The sequence below is a fragment of the Primulina tabacum genome, chromosome 1, assembly GCF_025594145.1.
Source record: "Primulina tabacum isolate GXHZ01 chromosome 1, ASM2559414v2, whole genome shotgun sequence".
NCBI classification, from domain to species: Eukaryota; Viridiplantae; Streptophyta; class Magnoliopsida; order Lamiales; family Gesneriaceae; genus Primulina; species Primulina tabacum.
In genome coordinates this window covers 14,340,609-14,358,411 of record NC_134550.1, presented here as the reverse complement: position 1 = coordinate 14,358,411, position 17,803 = coordinate 14,340,609, and the positions used below count along the sequence as shown (strand labels likewise).

Sequence of the window (17,803 nt, the reverse complement as noted above, 5' to 3'; positions counted from 1 at the left end):
ATGGGCCACCTCAGCATCAAATCAAGGCCCATATGAATGTCCTATGTGGTCCACCAGTCCTCTTGTGACATCCTTTTCAGTGACATGATCTCTTAATTGAGATTGTGTCTATCTTGACTATATATTTTTTAAACCAGTCTACTGTTTCTAGGTCAGAGTATCAACATTTAGAGTCGCGGAGATTGTTGAAAGTTCCTTTATGTATGTCGTCTTTTAGGTAGGTTCGTCTCATTTCACTTATCCAGTTCGACCATCCTACTTGTATTATATGTGATACATCTCAATCAACCCCCACATCTTTTTTGTGAAAACGATTTTAGATATTAAAGGTCTCACTCATCGTTAAGACATAAATCGAGTGAGACTCTACCATAATTTTTCCTCGAATAAGTCCTCATGAAAACTGAACTCGTATACAGTTTGTGGCCATGACGGTGGTTCCTATTTGCCTTCCAAGCATGAGTACGATGCCATGGTCATCCATGTAAGCTCGACGCATTTTCATGTATTGTTTTCATGGTCTGTCATAATGCGATGATTAGTGTGTCAAACTGAGCGTTGAGGGGACAAAGATTACACATACTTAGTCACATAGTTTCTTTGGTTCTTTGGGTGTCTTTCAGAGCCAATATATTTGACACAATTTTTGTTGGTTATTATGTCTTTTAACCAAATTTGCATCTGTAGCCAACCTATAAATCAAATGAACATCAAGTCGAAGCCTGCAATGCTCAGAATAAAACATGCCAAGTAAGCATCAAGACAACTATAAAATACAAATAAAATGGCAAGTGTGATCCATAAAAATTGCTTAAACCTTGAAATCTAGTGGATAACATTTCATTCTTGTATTTTAAGTTTTTAGAGTAACAATCATATCCTGGAAAGTGCGATACTAGAAAGTTTAGGATAGACATAGTTGCAACTTAGTTCGAATCGAGTTTCAAGCTTGAGTGAGTTATTATTTATCTCTTGTTCTCATGTATTGCTTGGGCTTGAAATGCATACTTGTGGTAATATATCCTAGAGTGCTGTGTAGGGGTGCGATAAGTCCTGTATTTTTCTTATCTCTCTTCTTTTAATTTGAATGGAAGGACTTCATTCATATATTGCATGGACAGGGAGATTGATGCCTATTTGTCATCCGAATTGCATTCTTCCTTTAACTTCATGCCCAAAATTATTAATTTGTTTAATTATGGATATTTTGTCATGAAAGTTTCATTAATTATTATAGCATTAAGAAAGGAAAAAAAGGCATCTGTACTTAATACTGGTTTTTTTTCTTTATTCACAATTTTATAAAATAATTTGGATTTAAAAAAAAGAGGTAAATTTGTCACTTATTGGGCCCACGAACCTACCTAAAAGACGACATACATAAAGGAACTTTCAACTTGCAAATATTTCTGATTAATTCAAGAGGTTGGTATACTCCTCTCATATTCTATAGATCCATATGTGAAAGGTACTACTATCATGTTTTAGTCAAAGAATACGCTCTTATCTCAATGTAGGATAGACCCAATAGGACCTCAAGGCAGCTTCCATATTTTCAACAGGTTGCCCTCAAATATATAGTATTTCGTTTAATAGGTTCAACATTTGACTCTTACAGCCTTAGCTCCCAAAGATGCAACTAACTGCTTGCTTTTATACTATTTCGTCACATCTCTGGTTCCTGGGCACAATCAACTAAGACTGTACGTAATGGGCTATACTAGCAGCTATGTTGCATCTACCACACTTGGAAAGATGATAAACCGTTGTTGCAAAAGTATTTATTTCATAGGCTTATAAAAACCTACAAACTTCTCCCACTAGCTCAATGTCGGATTGGGTATTATGGTCACATCTGATTTTGGTTTATTCTTTACTTTTTGCTTAAAATTTATGGATGTTCTGATTTAAAAATCAATAAAAGTGAGAGTAAGACATTATTTATAGTTTTTGACTTGGGGAACTTATTATAATTTTTTTTATCTGGGAAACATATTAAATTGTTTTATTTTTGAAGATGTTCAGTGCTCTCAGTCATGGTCTTTGTAACAGGTAATACATTGAATTGTAACCATCCTGTTGTCATGGAATTGATACTTGACAGCCTGAGACACTGGTAAATTCCGATTATCACCATCATGATTCTTTGGTTGATGCTTTATTCTGCGGTTCTTCTACATGTGAATTAATCTACAGTATGGAAATTCTTTTAAAGTGAATCGCTTTTTTTAATCTTTAAATTGTCACCATGCTATAAAAACTGTCGTGTGTATATTTAGTGTCATGTTGAACATTAGCATAGATATATTACTATTAAGAAACTTCATTGTTTGATGGTTGCATTGGAATCATGTTTATTGTGAATACGGAAACACTGAAATCACGATCTTGGTGGAACTAATTGATCTCTTTAACATCTTGAAATGAACTATGTAGATTATTGTCGAGCAATTAGGATTTGATAGGATGCAATTGAGAATAGGATTTTATATTATAGGAAAGATAGGATATTTCCCAGATTTGTTGGGATTTGATTTGTTCCTTTGATCTATATAAAGTATACCAATCGGCATCTTTATTATTAGAAAATAAGAGGATATGTTCTTGAATGCCAGACATATTATTCTGCATGGTCTCGGAGACAGGGATCTCGGAGACATGGATCGACCTTGAATTTTAAAGCAGCCATGGTTGGCGCCAGTTCCAGCGATGACAGAGGTGCAATCTAATAAACTATCGCTCCCTCATATTCTCTCTTCAAATGACGATCCAAAAATTGAATGAGAAGAATTATTTGGAATGAGATCAACCAGTCTGACTTGTTATTGATGACATAGGCAAACTAGGGTTTATAAACGGCGAAGTGAAAGCCCCGAGTTTGACCTGACTCGAAATACAAGCAGTGTTGTTCCGAGAATTCGCTGGTCACGACATGATTAATCAATTCTATGGAGCCGGCTATCGGAAACCTTTCATGTTTTTACCCACGGCCCGTGATGTTTGGGAGCCGGTCCGAGAAACTCCGATGCTGAAAATTACTCCCAACTATACGAGCTAAATACTCGTTTATGGCAGATGCAACAAGGCAACGACATATTACAACAAGTTAATGGTTCTATGGCCAGAATTGAACCTTCTTGATGTTGACGAGTGGGAGAGCACCAAGAACTGTTTGTGATACAAGAAAAATCTGGGTTGCAACGAAATGTTTGTCTTACTTGCAGGTTTAAATAAAGAATTGGATGAGGTTCGAGGCGGGGTACAACCTCTGCTCAGCCTTTGAGAACAGTTTTCCGAGGTATGCCGTGAGAAAACTCGTTGTCAAGTGATGCTGAAACATGTTGAACCCACCATGGAATCTGAAGGTTCGGCCCTTGTGAGTCGAGATGGGATCCGAGGGAAAACCGTTTTGTGAGAAGTGCAAGAAACTGTGGCACACTGCCATATGGTTGAAAGTGCCCTGCTAGGCCTTGATTGTATTGGAGGAGAAGAGGAAGAGTTAGCTCGAGAGATTGGCTGTGGGAAGGAAAGTTCGCCGACTACATATCGGGGGTTCCACTTGGCGGAAATCCAATGAAAATTTCGTTCTGGGAACTTGTTTTTATCTAAAGATGTCTAAGAAGCTGGCAAGTTGAAATAAAGTTTTTTTGTTGAGGGAGAAGATTAACTTTTATTTGTGCGGTGTTAATGCGTTACCAATGTACTTCATTTCTTTTTTTCGGGTCCTTGAGGGTATAGTGGAGATTATGGAAAGGACTATGAGAGATTTTCTATGGGATGGAGTTGATGGAGATTCACACTGCCATATGGTTGCGTGGGATCAACTGATCAAGTTTGTAAACCGAAAGAAAGAGGGGTTTGGGTATTGGAGATGTTTGTCTGAGGAATGGGGTCCTTATGGGGGAAATGGTGGTGGAGGTGCTCTGTTGAGGAGGAACCGCTATGGAAGAATGTTATCGTGAGTAAATATGGGTCACAGGATAATGGTTGGGATGCAAGTTTAACAAGGTATGTTACATTTAGAAGTACTTGGAAGTTTATTTAGAGAATTTATCCAGCTTTTCACCAGTTTGCGAGGGTAATGGCTAGAAGGGGTAATATGGTCAGGTTTTGGGAGGAGAGGTGGTGGGAGATTTTTCTCTTAGGGATTTTTATCTTATTTTATTTTAGCTATCGTCGGTTCATAATAAGCCCATTTCTCATTTTTGTTCAGTTGGAGGATTTTTTCTTCTCTTCTTCTTTATCTTGGGACTTGAATTTATGGAGGGATATGAGGGATGAGGAAGTGAATGACTTGAGTTCATTGTTAGGTTCTTTAGAGAGGGTCAAATTGGTTGAGGAGGTCGATGATATCAGGGTTTGGGATGGGGATCCCTCAGTTGTTTTTTCGGTGAAGTCCTTCTATGAGTCTTTCCGATCAGTGGTTTTCTATTTTCTCTCTTTAATACCATTTGGATAGCGCCGATCCCTCCAAAGCTTAAAAGTATTTTCGTGGACTGCGATGTTGGGTAAGCTTCCCACTTGTGAGATAATGTAATGTAAAAAATGGCATTCTTGTGCTCTGTGTCCGAATTGGTGTGTGCTGTGCCGGAATTAGGGAGAAAATAAGGATCATTTACTTATTCGTTGTTCTTTCACGACCTTTGGTTTAGAGCTTTGAAGGAGATGGGTTTGGTTTGGATTGCACCAAGATCTTCGCACGAGCGCGAACTGTATGCGGCAGATCTTGGTCATCTCGGTAGGAGTAGTAGAATTTTTTGGACAGTGATAGTTCATTGTATTTGCTGGTCAGTTTGGTTCGAGCTTTTAGCTGGATTGGGAAGCATGTAGAGTTTAGGCCATCTCCAACCCAAAATTCTATTTTAAAGCAACTCTACTTTAAAATAGTGCAATTTCTGCACCACATATTATATTCATCTCCAACCCATCTACTTCAAATCTTACTCTAAAAAGAATATTCTCAGAATATTCCTTTTCAAAAATATATTTAAATTATTTCTTATTAATTATTAAATATATATTTCTAATTTTATTAATATAATTATAAGTATCGTTTAAATATTATTCAATAAATTTGTGTATTCGATTATGTTATTTACAGTAATGATTTACATTAACCTTTTAATTTATAGATTAATATGTTAATCAAATAAATTTCAATTATTAATACTAACAAAATATTTTTTTATTTAATATATTAATTAAATGTTTTAAAATTATTTAAAATATACTAAAGAATTCATATAATATTAAATATATTATTTATTAAATTAATCATAATTTAAAAATAATAAAAAAATAAATAAAAAAATAAAAAATAAAAAAAAAAAAAACAACACCCTGCGTCAAATTTTGACGCAGGGTGCCCTCCTGCGTCACAATAGGGCTGTTATGCTCATTACTAAACTTGATTGTTGCAGAAGAAATGAAACAAAAGATATGGTAGAGCTAGGACAGTTACGCTATTTTGGATTCCAAAATAGCGCCCCGATTGGAGGGCATAAGACAGCAAAATAACGTGAAATGCTATTTTGCTGTCCCGGTTGGAGATGCCCTTAGGGGGGTGTATTCAGTCTATACTTTTAAAGACTTTTAATGACTATTTTTAAAATGTGGACTTTTGTGGAGTTGATGGATTTTGATTGACTTTTATAGAATCTCATAGAATTGTAAAACATATTCCATAGACTCTTATAGACTTTTTTTTAAAGATTTTTGTAGACTTTTGTAAACTTTTCCATAGAATTATATGAATTTTGTAATTTATAATTGTGATTTATTTTTTTATTAATTTCTTTTAAATAAATTATTGGACATGTATAACCTCTTCAATTTAAAATTTTTTTTATTTATGAAAATGTAAATGAATTTTACTTACTTAAAGGTTAAATAAATTTAATTTGTGGAAAACGACAAATGAACTATCCAATTTATTGAAATCAAAATTTCAATTCTTTATGTCAATCCAACATATTAATGAACAATATTGTTATAAGTTCATAATAAAATTTTATTAAATGAACAGTCAAAATAATAAGTAGACTTTTATATAAAAAAAAATCTAATCATTATTGACAATTTGATCAACATCGCTCCACATTCCATTGGATATGGTATCCCTTCATGCATTAGCTTTTGCTCGTTGTTGTTCTTGAGTATCAAATAACTAATCAAAGTTGTCATCTTCATAAACCTGTGCCGATGAAGACAATTGAGCTTCACATTATCTGGTTCAATTTGAAATTCATTACATCGACACTCCTTTCGAAGAAAATTGTGTAATCCAGCACAAGCCAATTAAAATTGAAACAAAAATGAATGCTTGCAAGAAAATAAAAGGGTTCACAGTCGAGAAGGAAAAATTACTATGCTCCTAGCTCTTCTACTCCTAACAGCTGAAAAATAGCATTATCTTCCCACACTCATTAAAGCTAACAAAGAAACACTGTATATGTGGTGAATAATAATAAAAAATTTAGATGAAAGGCCTATTAAAAAATCACGAATTTTTAAAAGTATAAAATAATCGATTAAATAAGCCAAAAATTAACCTTCAAGATAAGAACAATCAATTTTACTGTGTACGTATGAATGATTCTAATCAAACTATTATTTTCAAAGAATTTTTTACAAATAATAAGTAATAGTTTTATTTTTATTCCCTATATAATATGTGATGAATAAGGACCACCAAACTATTACCACAATCCTTTTTACACATATATATACACATACATCGGATCATTCATCGTTTTTATGAGATGAAAGAAAATTTATGAAATACAATAATCATAATGATTCAAGAAAAAACAACAATTCATCTATTTACACATAAATATTGGCAAGAATGACCAATCATACCTTTGAATAGAATTTTTTTTTGAGAGAGTGAAGAACCCTAGAGACGGCTTGAGATAGAAGAGAGATAGCGTATTTTTCAAAAAAGAAAGTCCATCAAAATCTTTGGTATAGGTGGAAGAATATTTTAAATTTTCTGTAATTGTACACAAGGCTTCAAGGTTTGTACATAAATAATAAAATAAGAATCCTTGAAAATCTATGGATTTTTTGGATACCTCTTGACTTATGGAGAGTTTTAAAAAGTCAAGTTTGAATACCACATGACTTTTTAAAATTCTACCAAAATTCATGTTGAATACCACTAAACATATATAGAGTATATAAAAGTTTAAATTGAATACCTCTAGATTTTAAAATTCCATAAAAGTCTTTAAAAGTATAGATTGAATACACCCCTTAGAACTTCTCGATTTCAGATTTAGTGAGGAATTGAAGTTATATATATTGTTGATTTGAGCTGGTTGGGTTTTTGTTTTTCTTCTTTCTTTCTGTGCGATTTGCCAGAGAATACATGGTAAACCAGTCCATGTTAAGAAAAAGTTTTGTAGCAATAGGTCAAACACTTGTGATCGTGCTCTTCAAGCAGATCAAGGAAGATTTTGGAACGCCCTCATCCTCCTCAGACTCATTCCCTCCCTTTAACAAATGATCAGCTCGAGCATCTGTTAAAATTGTTTGACTCCCGCCAAGACACATCCACTCCATCATGTTCCTTGGCCAAGACATGTATTTATTCTTGTGCAAATATTGCGCATTCAATTGATAACAGCGTCTGGATTTTAAATTCAGATGCAGCAGACCATATGACAGGATCATCGCATTTTTTTCCCTCATATATGCTGTACACCGAAACTTAAGTTTAAAATTGCAGATGGCTCCTTTGCATCTGTTGTAGGGAAAAGAACTGTTGTTACTTCCCCTTCTTTTGACCCTTACAAATGTGTTACACGTCCCCCCTTTTATTCTATAATCTTTTGTCAATTAGCAAACTCACTTTGATCTCAAGTGCCTGGTCATATTTGTCTTCTCATTGTGAATCTCAGGATTTGACCTCGAGGATGATGATTGTCAATTCTAGACAGGATGGTGACCTTTACTCTTTTGCTGCTCAATCCTTCCTTGGTGGACATGATCCTACCAAGTGTCTCAATTCAGTTTTCCACTCTAGTGTCGATGATATTTTAATATGGCGTAGTCGGTTAGGTCATCCAAACTTTAGTTATTTAAAAAGATTGTTTCCCAAGTTTATCAACAAAAATATTCTTACTTTGCATTGTGAATTTTGTGAGTTATAGCCATACATCATAGTTCTATTTTTCCGTCTCAAGCATATAAAAGGTCCGCACCATTTACCATGATTCACCGTGACATTTGGGGCCAATGCAAAGTAAAAACTATTACTGATAAACGGTGGTTTGTGTCTTATTGACGATTATTCATGGATGACTCGGGTATTCCTTTTGAAAGGTAAGTTTGATGCAGGAATCACCTTTCTAAATTTTTTCAAAATGGTCCAGACTCGATTTCACACTAGGATCATGTTTTTTCGGAGTGATAATGGGAGGGAATACTTTAATAATATGCTAAGATAGTTTTTTCGAGAGCAGGGGGTTATTTACCAAAGTTCTTGTCCCCATACACCTCAACAAAATGGTGTGGTTGAACGCAAAAACAAACATCTTCTTGAAGTTGCTTGAGTAAGTAGTTTTGAAACTAAAATTTCCAAGTATCTTTGGGGAGAGAGTTTTGACATTGATAAATAGACTTCCATCCAAGATTTTGAATTTCCAATCTCCTATAAATATTTTTCAAAAAGGCTTTCCCAATACGTGCTTTATCACCAAAGTTCCTCTAAAATATTTTGTAGTCTAGCATTTGTTCACATCTTTGATCCTAGCATTTTGAAACATGAACCAAAGGCAAGGAAATGTATCTTTGTCGGTTATCCTGCAAACCTATGGTCATATGACTTTGACCCTGTGGGGGAATCCAAAGTGAAGGCGACCACTTGATTGATTCTGATTTCAACATAGAACTTGGAAACTATAAAATATTTGGCTTGTCTAGATTTGAACCAATTTTTTATCACTCTAACATAACAGTGGAGACAAGTGAGAAACAATCCAAAATGTTAGTTTATACAAGGAAGATGGCCCCAAAGAAAGAGGGAAAACATGTCATGCAACAACGCCATGAGTCAACTCATGGGCATGATCATGAAACTCAAAATGATTTCTTGACAATGTGCAAAACACCTTGAAGCTATATATCGAATTCTGAGATATCTAAAGGGAACTCAATGGAAGGGATTGCTCATTGAAAAAATAGAAATGAGAACTCGAAGCGTATTCAAATGCTGATTGGGCAGGATCATTGACTGATCGGATATCAAACTCTGGGTATTGCACATTTGTGCGGGGCAACTTGGTAACATGGAGAAGCAAAAAGCAAGAAGTAGTTGCAAGAAGCAGTGCGGAGGCAGAATTTAGGCCCATGGCAAAAGGAGTGTGTGAAGTATTGTGGCTCAAAAGAGTCATGGAGTGATGGAGGATCTAAAATTGACTGAATTCCCATGAAGCTGTACTGTGATAACAAGGCAGCCATTCTGAAAAAATATGGAGTAATATGTATTCCTTTTGTTCTAAGCTTACTACAAGTTGCTGACTTCCTTAACAAAAGGCTTATCCAAACAAACCTTTGAAGAACAAATTAGCAAGTTGGCATGATGGATATCTTCACACCAACTTGAGGTGGAGTGTTGAGCAGTTAGGATTTGATAGGGTTTAAATGAGACTAGAATTTTATAGTATTGGTAAGATAAGATATTTCCAAGATTTGTTGGGATTTGATTTTATTCCTTTGATCTGTATAAAGTTTACCAATCAATAACTATATCATTAGAAAATAAGAGGATTTTTTTTTTGTGAATGTCAGGCATATTATTCTGCCATTACATATGAATTCGGTTTTTCCTTTCATTTCTTTTTAATTTGTTGTCAACTCTTGCCCACATTTTAATTAAGAAGGCATTTTCTAATAAATGATCGGTGACTCGTTCCTCTTTGTCGAATGTATCACATTTCATTCTTCAAATGTATTTCTAGTATGATTAAATGATTTGATAGCACTGTTAACAATGTAATTAACCACAAAACTGATAAAATTTTGTTATGTTTTGAGTTTAGTTAATCGTTTTTTAAATGTGGAAATATTTAATTTCCCGCTTGAATATATTATCTTTTTATTGTTTCAGAACAATATATTTTGAATCTGGAAACCCCTTTGACTTGTTTAGTTTTAGCTGCGATCTATATACAAATGAATTTTAACTATTTGACACTCTAATTGAAGGGCACTTGATTATCATGTGGATGGATTCCGCTTTGATCTTGCTAGTGTGCTATGCCGAGGAACTGATGGTTCTCCTTTGAACGCTCCCCCACTGATCCGAGTAAGTTGTTGAACACCTGCAATTATAGTTGTCACAGGAATGACATCTGAATGATGTCAAGGCATGTTTCAGTAAAATTTTGCTGTTTTCTTCAATGGGTTAAAAAACAGCTATCACTTTCTTTAATTTTGATCCTCCCTTCTATTGGCCGTTTGTCCTTCATTTTTTCGGTTTTCAACGTCTGCGTGCATTTTTCCTTGTACCATAAAATTTGATATCCCTTTCCATGTAGAAAATCTAGAGAATCTGAGCATGTTATATGATTTACTTATCGAACAACAATACAATATTGGTTATTGAAAAGTGAAAAAACAACGAAAAGTTTGAGGAAAATGAAAGACTTATATTCCTCTTATTTTCTAAACACTTAATTCTGTACAAGATACATATATTTTTGAAGGAAAGACACTTACAAAATTAATTTGGTTTATAGATGTCAAATAACCCACAACCTACAATCCAAAGTAGACATATTTGCTTGTGAATAGAACTATTTTCTGACTGTCACATAAGCAATAGAGTTTAGCTATTTGCTGCCTTAATATTATTAAATGGTGCAGGAAATTGCCAAAGATGCAATTTTATCAAGGTGTAAAATCATTGCTGAGCCTTGGGATTGTGGCGGTCTTTATCTTGTTGGAAGATTTCCAAATTGGGATAGGTAATCTCCGAGATATTTTTTATTTAGTCTCTAGGAACTCTATAGATGTTGGCATATTTTGTCTTGCATTAGCCGCAGTATATATATGGAAAAATGAAAGAGAGGGAGAAAATATTGATTTTATTGATGTATGTACAATAAGTAATAACGTGTGAAGTAATAACGCGTGCAATAGAAATTTAAATCCTAAGAATCGAGACATAATAAAATCCTACCCTAGCAAAAATAGAGAACAGAAAAATCCTATCAAATATATAGTAATTTAAATTATAAATATTTTCTACCCTTCCCTTCAAGCTTGGTAAATGTTGACGAGACCAAGCTTGTCTACAAGAAACTCAAGTGTTTGCTCTGACAATCCTTTTGTAAGATCTGCTAATTGGTGAGATGTAGGCTCATACTCCACTCATAGAATCCTTCATCCATATTTTCTCTAAAGAGGTGACGACAATCAACCAATGCATGTTTAGTCCTGTCACGGTGAACTAGATTGTGAGCTATATTGATAGCTTACTTGTTATCACAATAAATTCTCATTGGGTCTTCATGCTGAATTTTACACTCCTTCATTACTTTTTTTCTATCCACATGAGTTTACATACCCCATGAGTCATAGCTCTATACTCGACTTTTGCACTGATTCTTGCAACAACTGATTGTTTATTTCTTCGCCATATTACTAAATTTCCCCACACCATTTTACAATAACCAGAAGTTAACTTTTGATCCATGATTGATCCGGTCCAATCATTATCAGCGAAAGCATTCACTTTTTTATCATCATTTTTCGCAAAGAATAACCCTATTGTAGGAGTTGATTTCAAATATCTCAGAATTTTATAGATTGCATTGAGATGCCCTTGACATGGTGAGTGTGAAGACCGTGAAAATTCCAACCAGCAGCTCGACTTTTAGCGGCTCGACTTGCAAACGGCGAGAAATGTGAACGGCTACATGTATGAAAGACGAGAAATGTGAGCGACGAATATGTAAATAGCGAGATATCTAGCATCTCGATATCAGATATTTCTAGAACAGCTCGAGTTCATCTGATGACCAGTTTCGAGTGATAATGGTAACGGCTGGATTTAAAATTTGTCCACCAATTGTTTTTTAGTTTCTAAGAGTATCACGATATCCGGTTTTCATTTCGAATTATAGTTCGATCTAGTTCCCTCCTTCTTGCCGCCCCCCACCCCACCCCTAATGTTCCAAGAGCAAATTTTCATAACGTCTTGGGACCCTTTGAAGTCGAACCTCTCTCGTAGTTAATCCCGAACTTCAGTCTGTGTGGTTCTCTACTCAGAAGACCAGTAGATTTCTTAACCCCTTCCCAACAATTCACGTCTGAATTCCTTCCCTGAAACTCACTTTGGTACCCAGATTGTTCTCCACTCTAGCCCCTTAATTTCTCCCTCGGAACTCACATTATCATCTAACCTCGTTGACCCTCCACCTAAAAGACCACTAGACAAACCCAGAACAAAAAATGATGCTGGAAGAATAGAATGAAGTTTGAAAGAGTGGTTAAAAATTGATGAGTGAAAGCCGGAAAATACATGTCCCGCTAAAGGTTTCTCATCTTTAGGTTGAAGTGACTCGGTGTTAGACGGATGCTCATATGATGGTGAAAACAGCCCCTCAATATCCTCTTATCACTTCTTCGGTGTGAGCTGAATCTTCAGATTGTTCAGAGACCTGACTATCTGAGTCGGATTATTCGAATTCTTCCTCCAGCAACTCATCTTGTGAATCATTGAACACGCATTCTTCCCTGTCTTCCAAATCAAATTCCCCCATCTTACTAACTTCGTCATTATTCAAGAGCCCTGAATTTGTTATCCCACCATCGTCATGGGCAGTCTTATCCTCAATAGTTCTTCTCTTTTGTCTTCGAATGTATATTTCCCATAGGTAGGCAGTTGTGTATTGATGTTTACAATATCCACCCTATTATCTTGCTCGTCGGCTACTTTGTTATTCATGGATTGAACGGGGGTGAGCTTCTGAATTTTGCGACTTCTTTTGGGACGATCTTCCTGAATATTTTGAAAGCCTTACCCCCCAATAGAGGTGCTGACATCACACTATTTTCTGCTGGACTTTTTTGTTGATCCTTCAAATGCACAGTCCCGTGCACTTCTTCCATCCTCCCCCCTTTATTGCCAGATCCGAATCCTAGGCTCCCGTCTGCCGTGCTTGTTGCTTGATGTAATCTAACCCCTGATTCGATCTTCCCATCGGTATGGCAGCTGGTGAGGTGTTCATTTTCTATTTGTTTCCTGAGCATATTTGAAGTACCCCACCCCGCCAAGGTCCGCTTACCATTAACCACCACCTATGTGTATGATTGTTGTTCGTAGTGCTCGTAAGCTATAAGGTCGAAGGATTCTACCCGAATTCGAATCTCTATGGTCCCCCCTTCAACGGAATCTGCATCCTAGTTTGAATAAACCCTCCTTCCGTGCCTTTCACCTTGATCTTAGCTGCCCCTAGGTCTCTGAAGAGTAATGTATCCGCGCTGATGTCCATCAATCCCCCGCACTGATCCCCGATGATTTTGAATGTTTCCGGCGACCATAGATTCCACGGTAATCCAAGGGTCCTTCCCCAACTGTTGCAGCATTTATCTACCATATCATTTGTATTGATATCCTGTCTCCATGCCTTAAAGTCAGAGACACCCCATTGTCAAAGAATCCTCTCTTCAGCTTTAGATAATATGAAAATTCGGAAAAATTGGAGGGCCACCCAACCGCTTTGTTAGCTTGGAACGGAAATAATTCAACTCTCCTATTTGCAGAGTTGCCAAGACCGGTTTGAATCTGTTCCCACGAGCTGTTCACCCTGCCTCTGGTAACAACTAGTGCTTCGTTCCACTTCTTATCCATCCTCATCCTACCACTGCCCTCCTTAACTTTCAGCGACTCGCGGCTAAGCTCCTTCTCAATATTGCTATCATCCCGGTGTATTGTATTAATTCTTGTCGTTTCTGACCCGTAACCAATGATAGGTTGATGAAGTTTCTTCTGAGGATTCCATGACAGTAGCTTTACCAAAGTATTCGAGATGTTTTTCCACCTCCTGAATATAGCCGCTGGGAACAATTGTGATCTGCTTTCTGCGCTGCATACTGAACTTGGTCACCTCTAAAAGCCGTCCACGTTTGTTTTAGAATCTCTGTATAGTAAAGAACGCGAAAAAAGTTCGAGGCCGAATAAGGATTGTTGATGAAGTCCTTGAATCTTAGACTGATCCAACTTGCCTCTTCTCGGTCTAAATCCAGCAAAAAAGTCGCGTTCCTAGTTTTTTCATACCACCATATCGAGAAGCTCCCATTACCCAATCTCATAGTGAACACTTTATGTTCAATATTAATGACTTCATCCGTGGCAACATTCCTAAGAACAGAGGGTGCTATCCTACTGGTCTGTGCATTCATCTCCGTGCTGATGTAAAGGAAGATGGTTAGCGTCGAAAGAACAACAAGAGAAATCAGGCGGCCTGATGCCAATGACTGGATACAGAAGCCCTCCAATGAGAAGGCATTTCCGTGAAGAAGAAAACGTGACTAGTGCGAGTAGGGCGAGGAGAGAGAAAGAGAGGAAAAGGGTAGAGCGCCAATGGCGATCGGCAGCCGGCGTCGGTGATGGTGAAAATGCGATCGTCGATGTTCATGAAGTGAGAATGCCGATTGGAAACGGGAAGGTATCTGGGGAGCGAATGTGAGGAGAGAGCATTTTTCAAAAATTTCTCTCAATACCAGGAAAATTATCACTTCTGAGCTTGTTTATTTATCCTAAAATCAAAATATATTCATAATATCATCTTAAATTTCGAGCTCCGTAGATATTGTACACACGATTTATTTATCCTACACAACTTTAGATAAACTTGATAATCTTTAATAATAAGATAAAAAAATCTTGGATAACCTTGTACAACTTTCAATTACAAAATAATATCCGAGTCTAGAATTTGTGGGTTTTACAATGTACGTTAGTGTAGATTCGTGTATTTTTACGAAGTTAGCATAGGCCAAAAAGCCATTAAGAGACCACGTCCACCCTCTGATGTATGGCATCTCTAGGGCCCTCGACTAGCCTCATTCCTTTTCAGGGATATTATATTTTATTGAAGCGAAAAAAATAAAGTTCTAAATTATTGGCTTGGTGGCTCAAAAAATACCAATTTTTTGCAGCCCCCGTGGTATTGGTCCAATGCATAATCAAGTTCCTATAATACTGGATTTAATTTGTTCGAATAGTCTACAAGAGGACGACTTCCTTGGCGGGGTTGGTAATTTCTTCATCAGTCCATATACTTGACAAGAATCTGATGCATCTAGATTGATCCTCTTGATTGTATCCCAAATTTCTCTTCAGTTGTTCCTCAAAGCACAAAATTACATCAGCCCGTTGGCCATGGAATTGATTAGACAAGATTTGTCCTGTGCATCTTCTGCATTCAATTCATCATAATGTGGGTCATTCTCTCTAAATGCAGCCTTCCATCCTGTAATATATTTCTTCCTGCAATATGCATCTCTATAATTTAAGACCTTATAAAATAATAAGTGCCATCCAACTTGATTGAAATCAATGAAAGGAAGCTTTGTGAACGGTCTCGGTGGATGATTTCTTGATGTCAGGTGTCAAAAATCATAGAATAATTTCACTGTATTATTTCCAATAGCTACATGCTATTTATACAACATATTAAACTATTTAGAATGGAAACTCTAGATCTTAATCCTAGAAATCCACTGACTTAAGAAAACCAAATATACACTTATATCAATCTAAGATACATAATATCAATTAAATATCTACAAGATATTATTTATACAATCTTCCAACATAGTCACAATATATTCAGTGTTTTAACACTCCCCCTCAACCTGGGAAGTAGACATCTTCCATTCCCAGCTTGGAAATCATCCTTTGCAATAATGTACTCTGGAGTCCTTTTGTAAGCACATCGGCAAGTTGGACATTTGAATAAATAAATGGAGTACAAATCAATCCACTATCTAGCTTCTCCTTTATGAATTGTTTATCCACTTCAACATGCTACTTTCTGTCGTGTTGAACCAGATTATGAGTAATATTTATGGTAGATTTTTTATCGCAAAATAATCTTATCGACCCTTCCCGTTTAATTTTTAAGTCACCCAAAATTATCTTGATCCATAAAAGTTCACATATTCCCAATGTCACAGCTCTAAACTCAAGCCTCTGAACTCGATCGAGCCACAACATCTTGCTTCTTGCTTCTCTACATCACTAGGTTACTTGCTAGAAAAGTACAATATCCTGAAGTTGGCCTTCTATCAACAAGAGAACCTTCATAATCAGCGTCAGTATATGCCTCAAGGCTTAATCCAGCATTTCTCTTGAATAAAATGTCTTTGCCTGGGTTCGCTTTTAGGTAATGAAGTACCCTAGACTGCATGTAGGTGTACTTCTCTAGGGTCATGCATAAAATTGACTTATAACCCTCACAGTATATGTAATATCCGGTCTGGTATGAGCAAGATAGATAAGCTTACCAACCAGCCTTTGATACCTATCTTTGTCGACCACGGGTCCATCATTGTCATCACAACTCACAACCTGCTTTCCTGGTGGAAGATGAACAATCTCCCATGTTTTGTTTTTTCAGCGCTTGCATTTCAATTTTCATAGCAACTCTCCGATTCTCGTTAGATAATGTCCCAGATAAAATATTAAGAATGTGAATAGTGTTTAAATTTTCTAGGAAAGTTCTATGTGACACAGAGAAATTAAAGGTTTTCAAAATTGGCAGTTGGGTAAAGAGATTTTCTAGTGCATTCCCTTGTTCCTTTTCGAGCAGCAATAGACACAGGTCATAATCACAATAAATAGCATTTTCTGGACATACCTCATTTTCAAAATTAGGTTTGGATTCTTGAATTTGCTCAGGGGTAGCTTCAGGCTTTTTTTCTTCTTGAGTATACATGCTCAAATTGCTTGCTGTTAGGAGACTTATTCGAAGAGTGACTTGGCTTAACAGAGGCTGGAATGGAAGGAGTTGGGGCTGCTGGAGTAGCTGAAGGTAACTCAAGTAAGAAAGAATCTCTATCCTTATCTTCAAGAACATGTACAACTTCCTCTTGAAGATATGGTTGGGTAAAGCATGATGCATCTTCCCATCCATATTAACAAAAAATTCCTTGGTAGGAGAATGATAACACTTGTAGCCCGAATATCCAATAAAGACACACTTAAGAGCTCTTGTTATGAACATGAACAAATGCAGTGCAGCCAAAAAATTTTGGGTTGAGATGAGAATCCTTGTCAAGGTTAGGGAAAAATTTAGACAGTACCTGGATTAGGCTTCTAAAACCTAATGTTTTTTAGGGCAGACAATTTATGATGTATGCAGCTGTTAGTACGGATTCTCCCCGATAATTTTTTGGAACATTTTTATGGAAAAGAGCTCGGGCTGTAGCTAGTAAATGACCATTTTTCCTTTCCGCCCCTCCGTTTTGTGGTGGGGTATAGGAGCAAGATGATTCATGGATAATTTCTTCCTTTTTCAAAATAAGAAGACAAGGTGTGATTTAAATACTCTCTTGTGTTATCGGATCTATTTTTTTCCTCCAAATTTATTCTGGATCCTAGAATGAAAATTCTGAAACACATTACTAACATCTGAGTTATTTTTTAGAAGGAATATACATGAAATCCGAGTGTAATCATCAATTAATGAGACAAACCATCGAGGTCCAGAAATATTAGGAGTAATTGAGGGTCCTCAAACATCACTATGGATTAGATAAAAAAGAGTAGCACATCTTTTATTGC

The 17,803-nt window shown here is 36.2% G+C and overlaps 1 protein-coding gene across 3 annotated transcripts in view; it reads left to right on the top strand.

Annotated features, from left to right (window-relative positions):
• Positions 1-17,803, top strand: part of LOC142542137 (isoamylase 3, chloroplastic) — a 53,185-nt gene that overhangs the window by 17,375 nt on the left and 18,007 nt on the right. For all 3 annotated transcript variants that reach the window (XM_075648627.1, XM_075648616.1, XM_075648607.1), the window contains exons 13-15: positions 2,053-2,116; positions 10,213-10,312; positions 10,873-10,973. In XM_075648627.1, the coding sequence (XP_075504742.1) occupies positions 2,053-2,116; positions 10,213-10,312; positions 10,873-10,973 (265 nt within the window). The remainder of the gene's footprint in view (positions 1-2,052; positions 2,117-10,212; positions 10,313-10,872; positions 10,974-17,803) is intronic.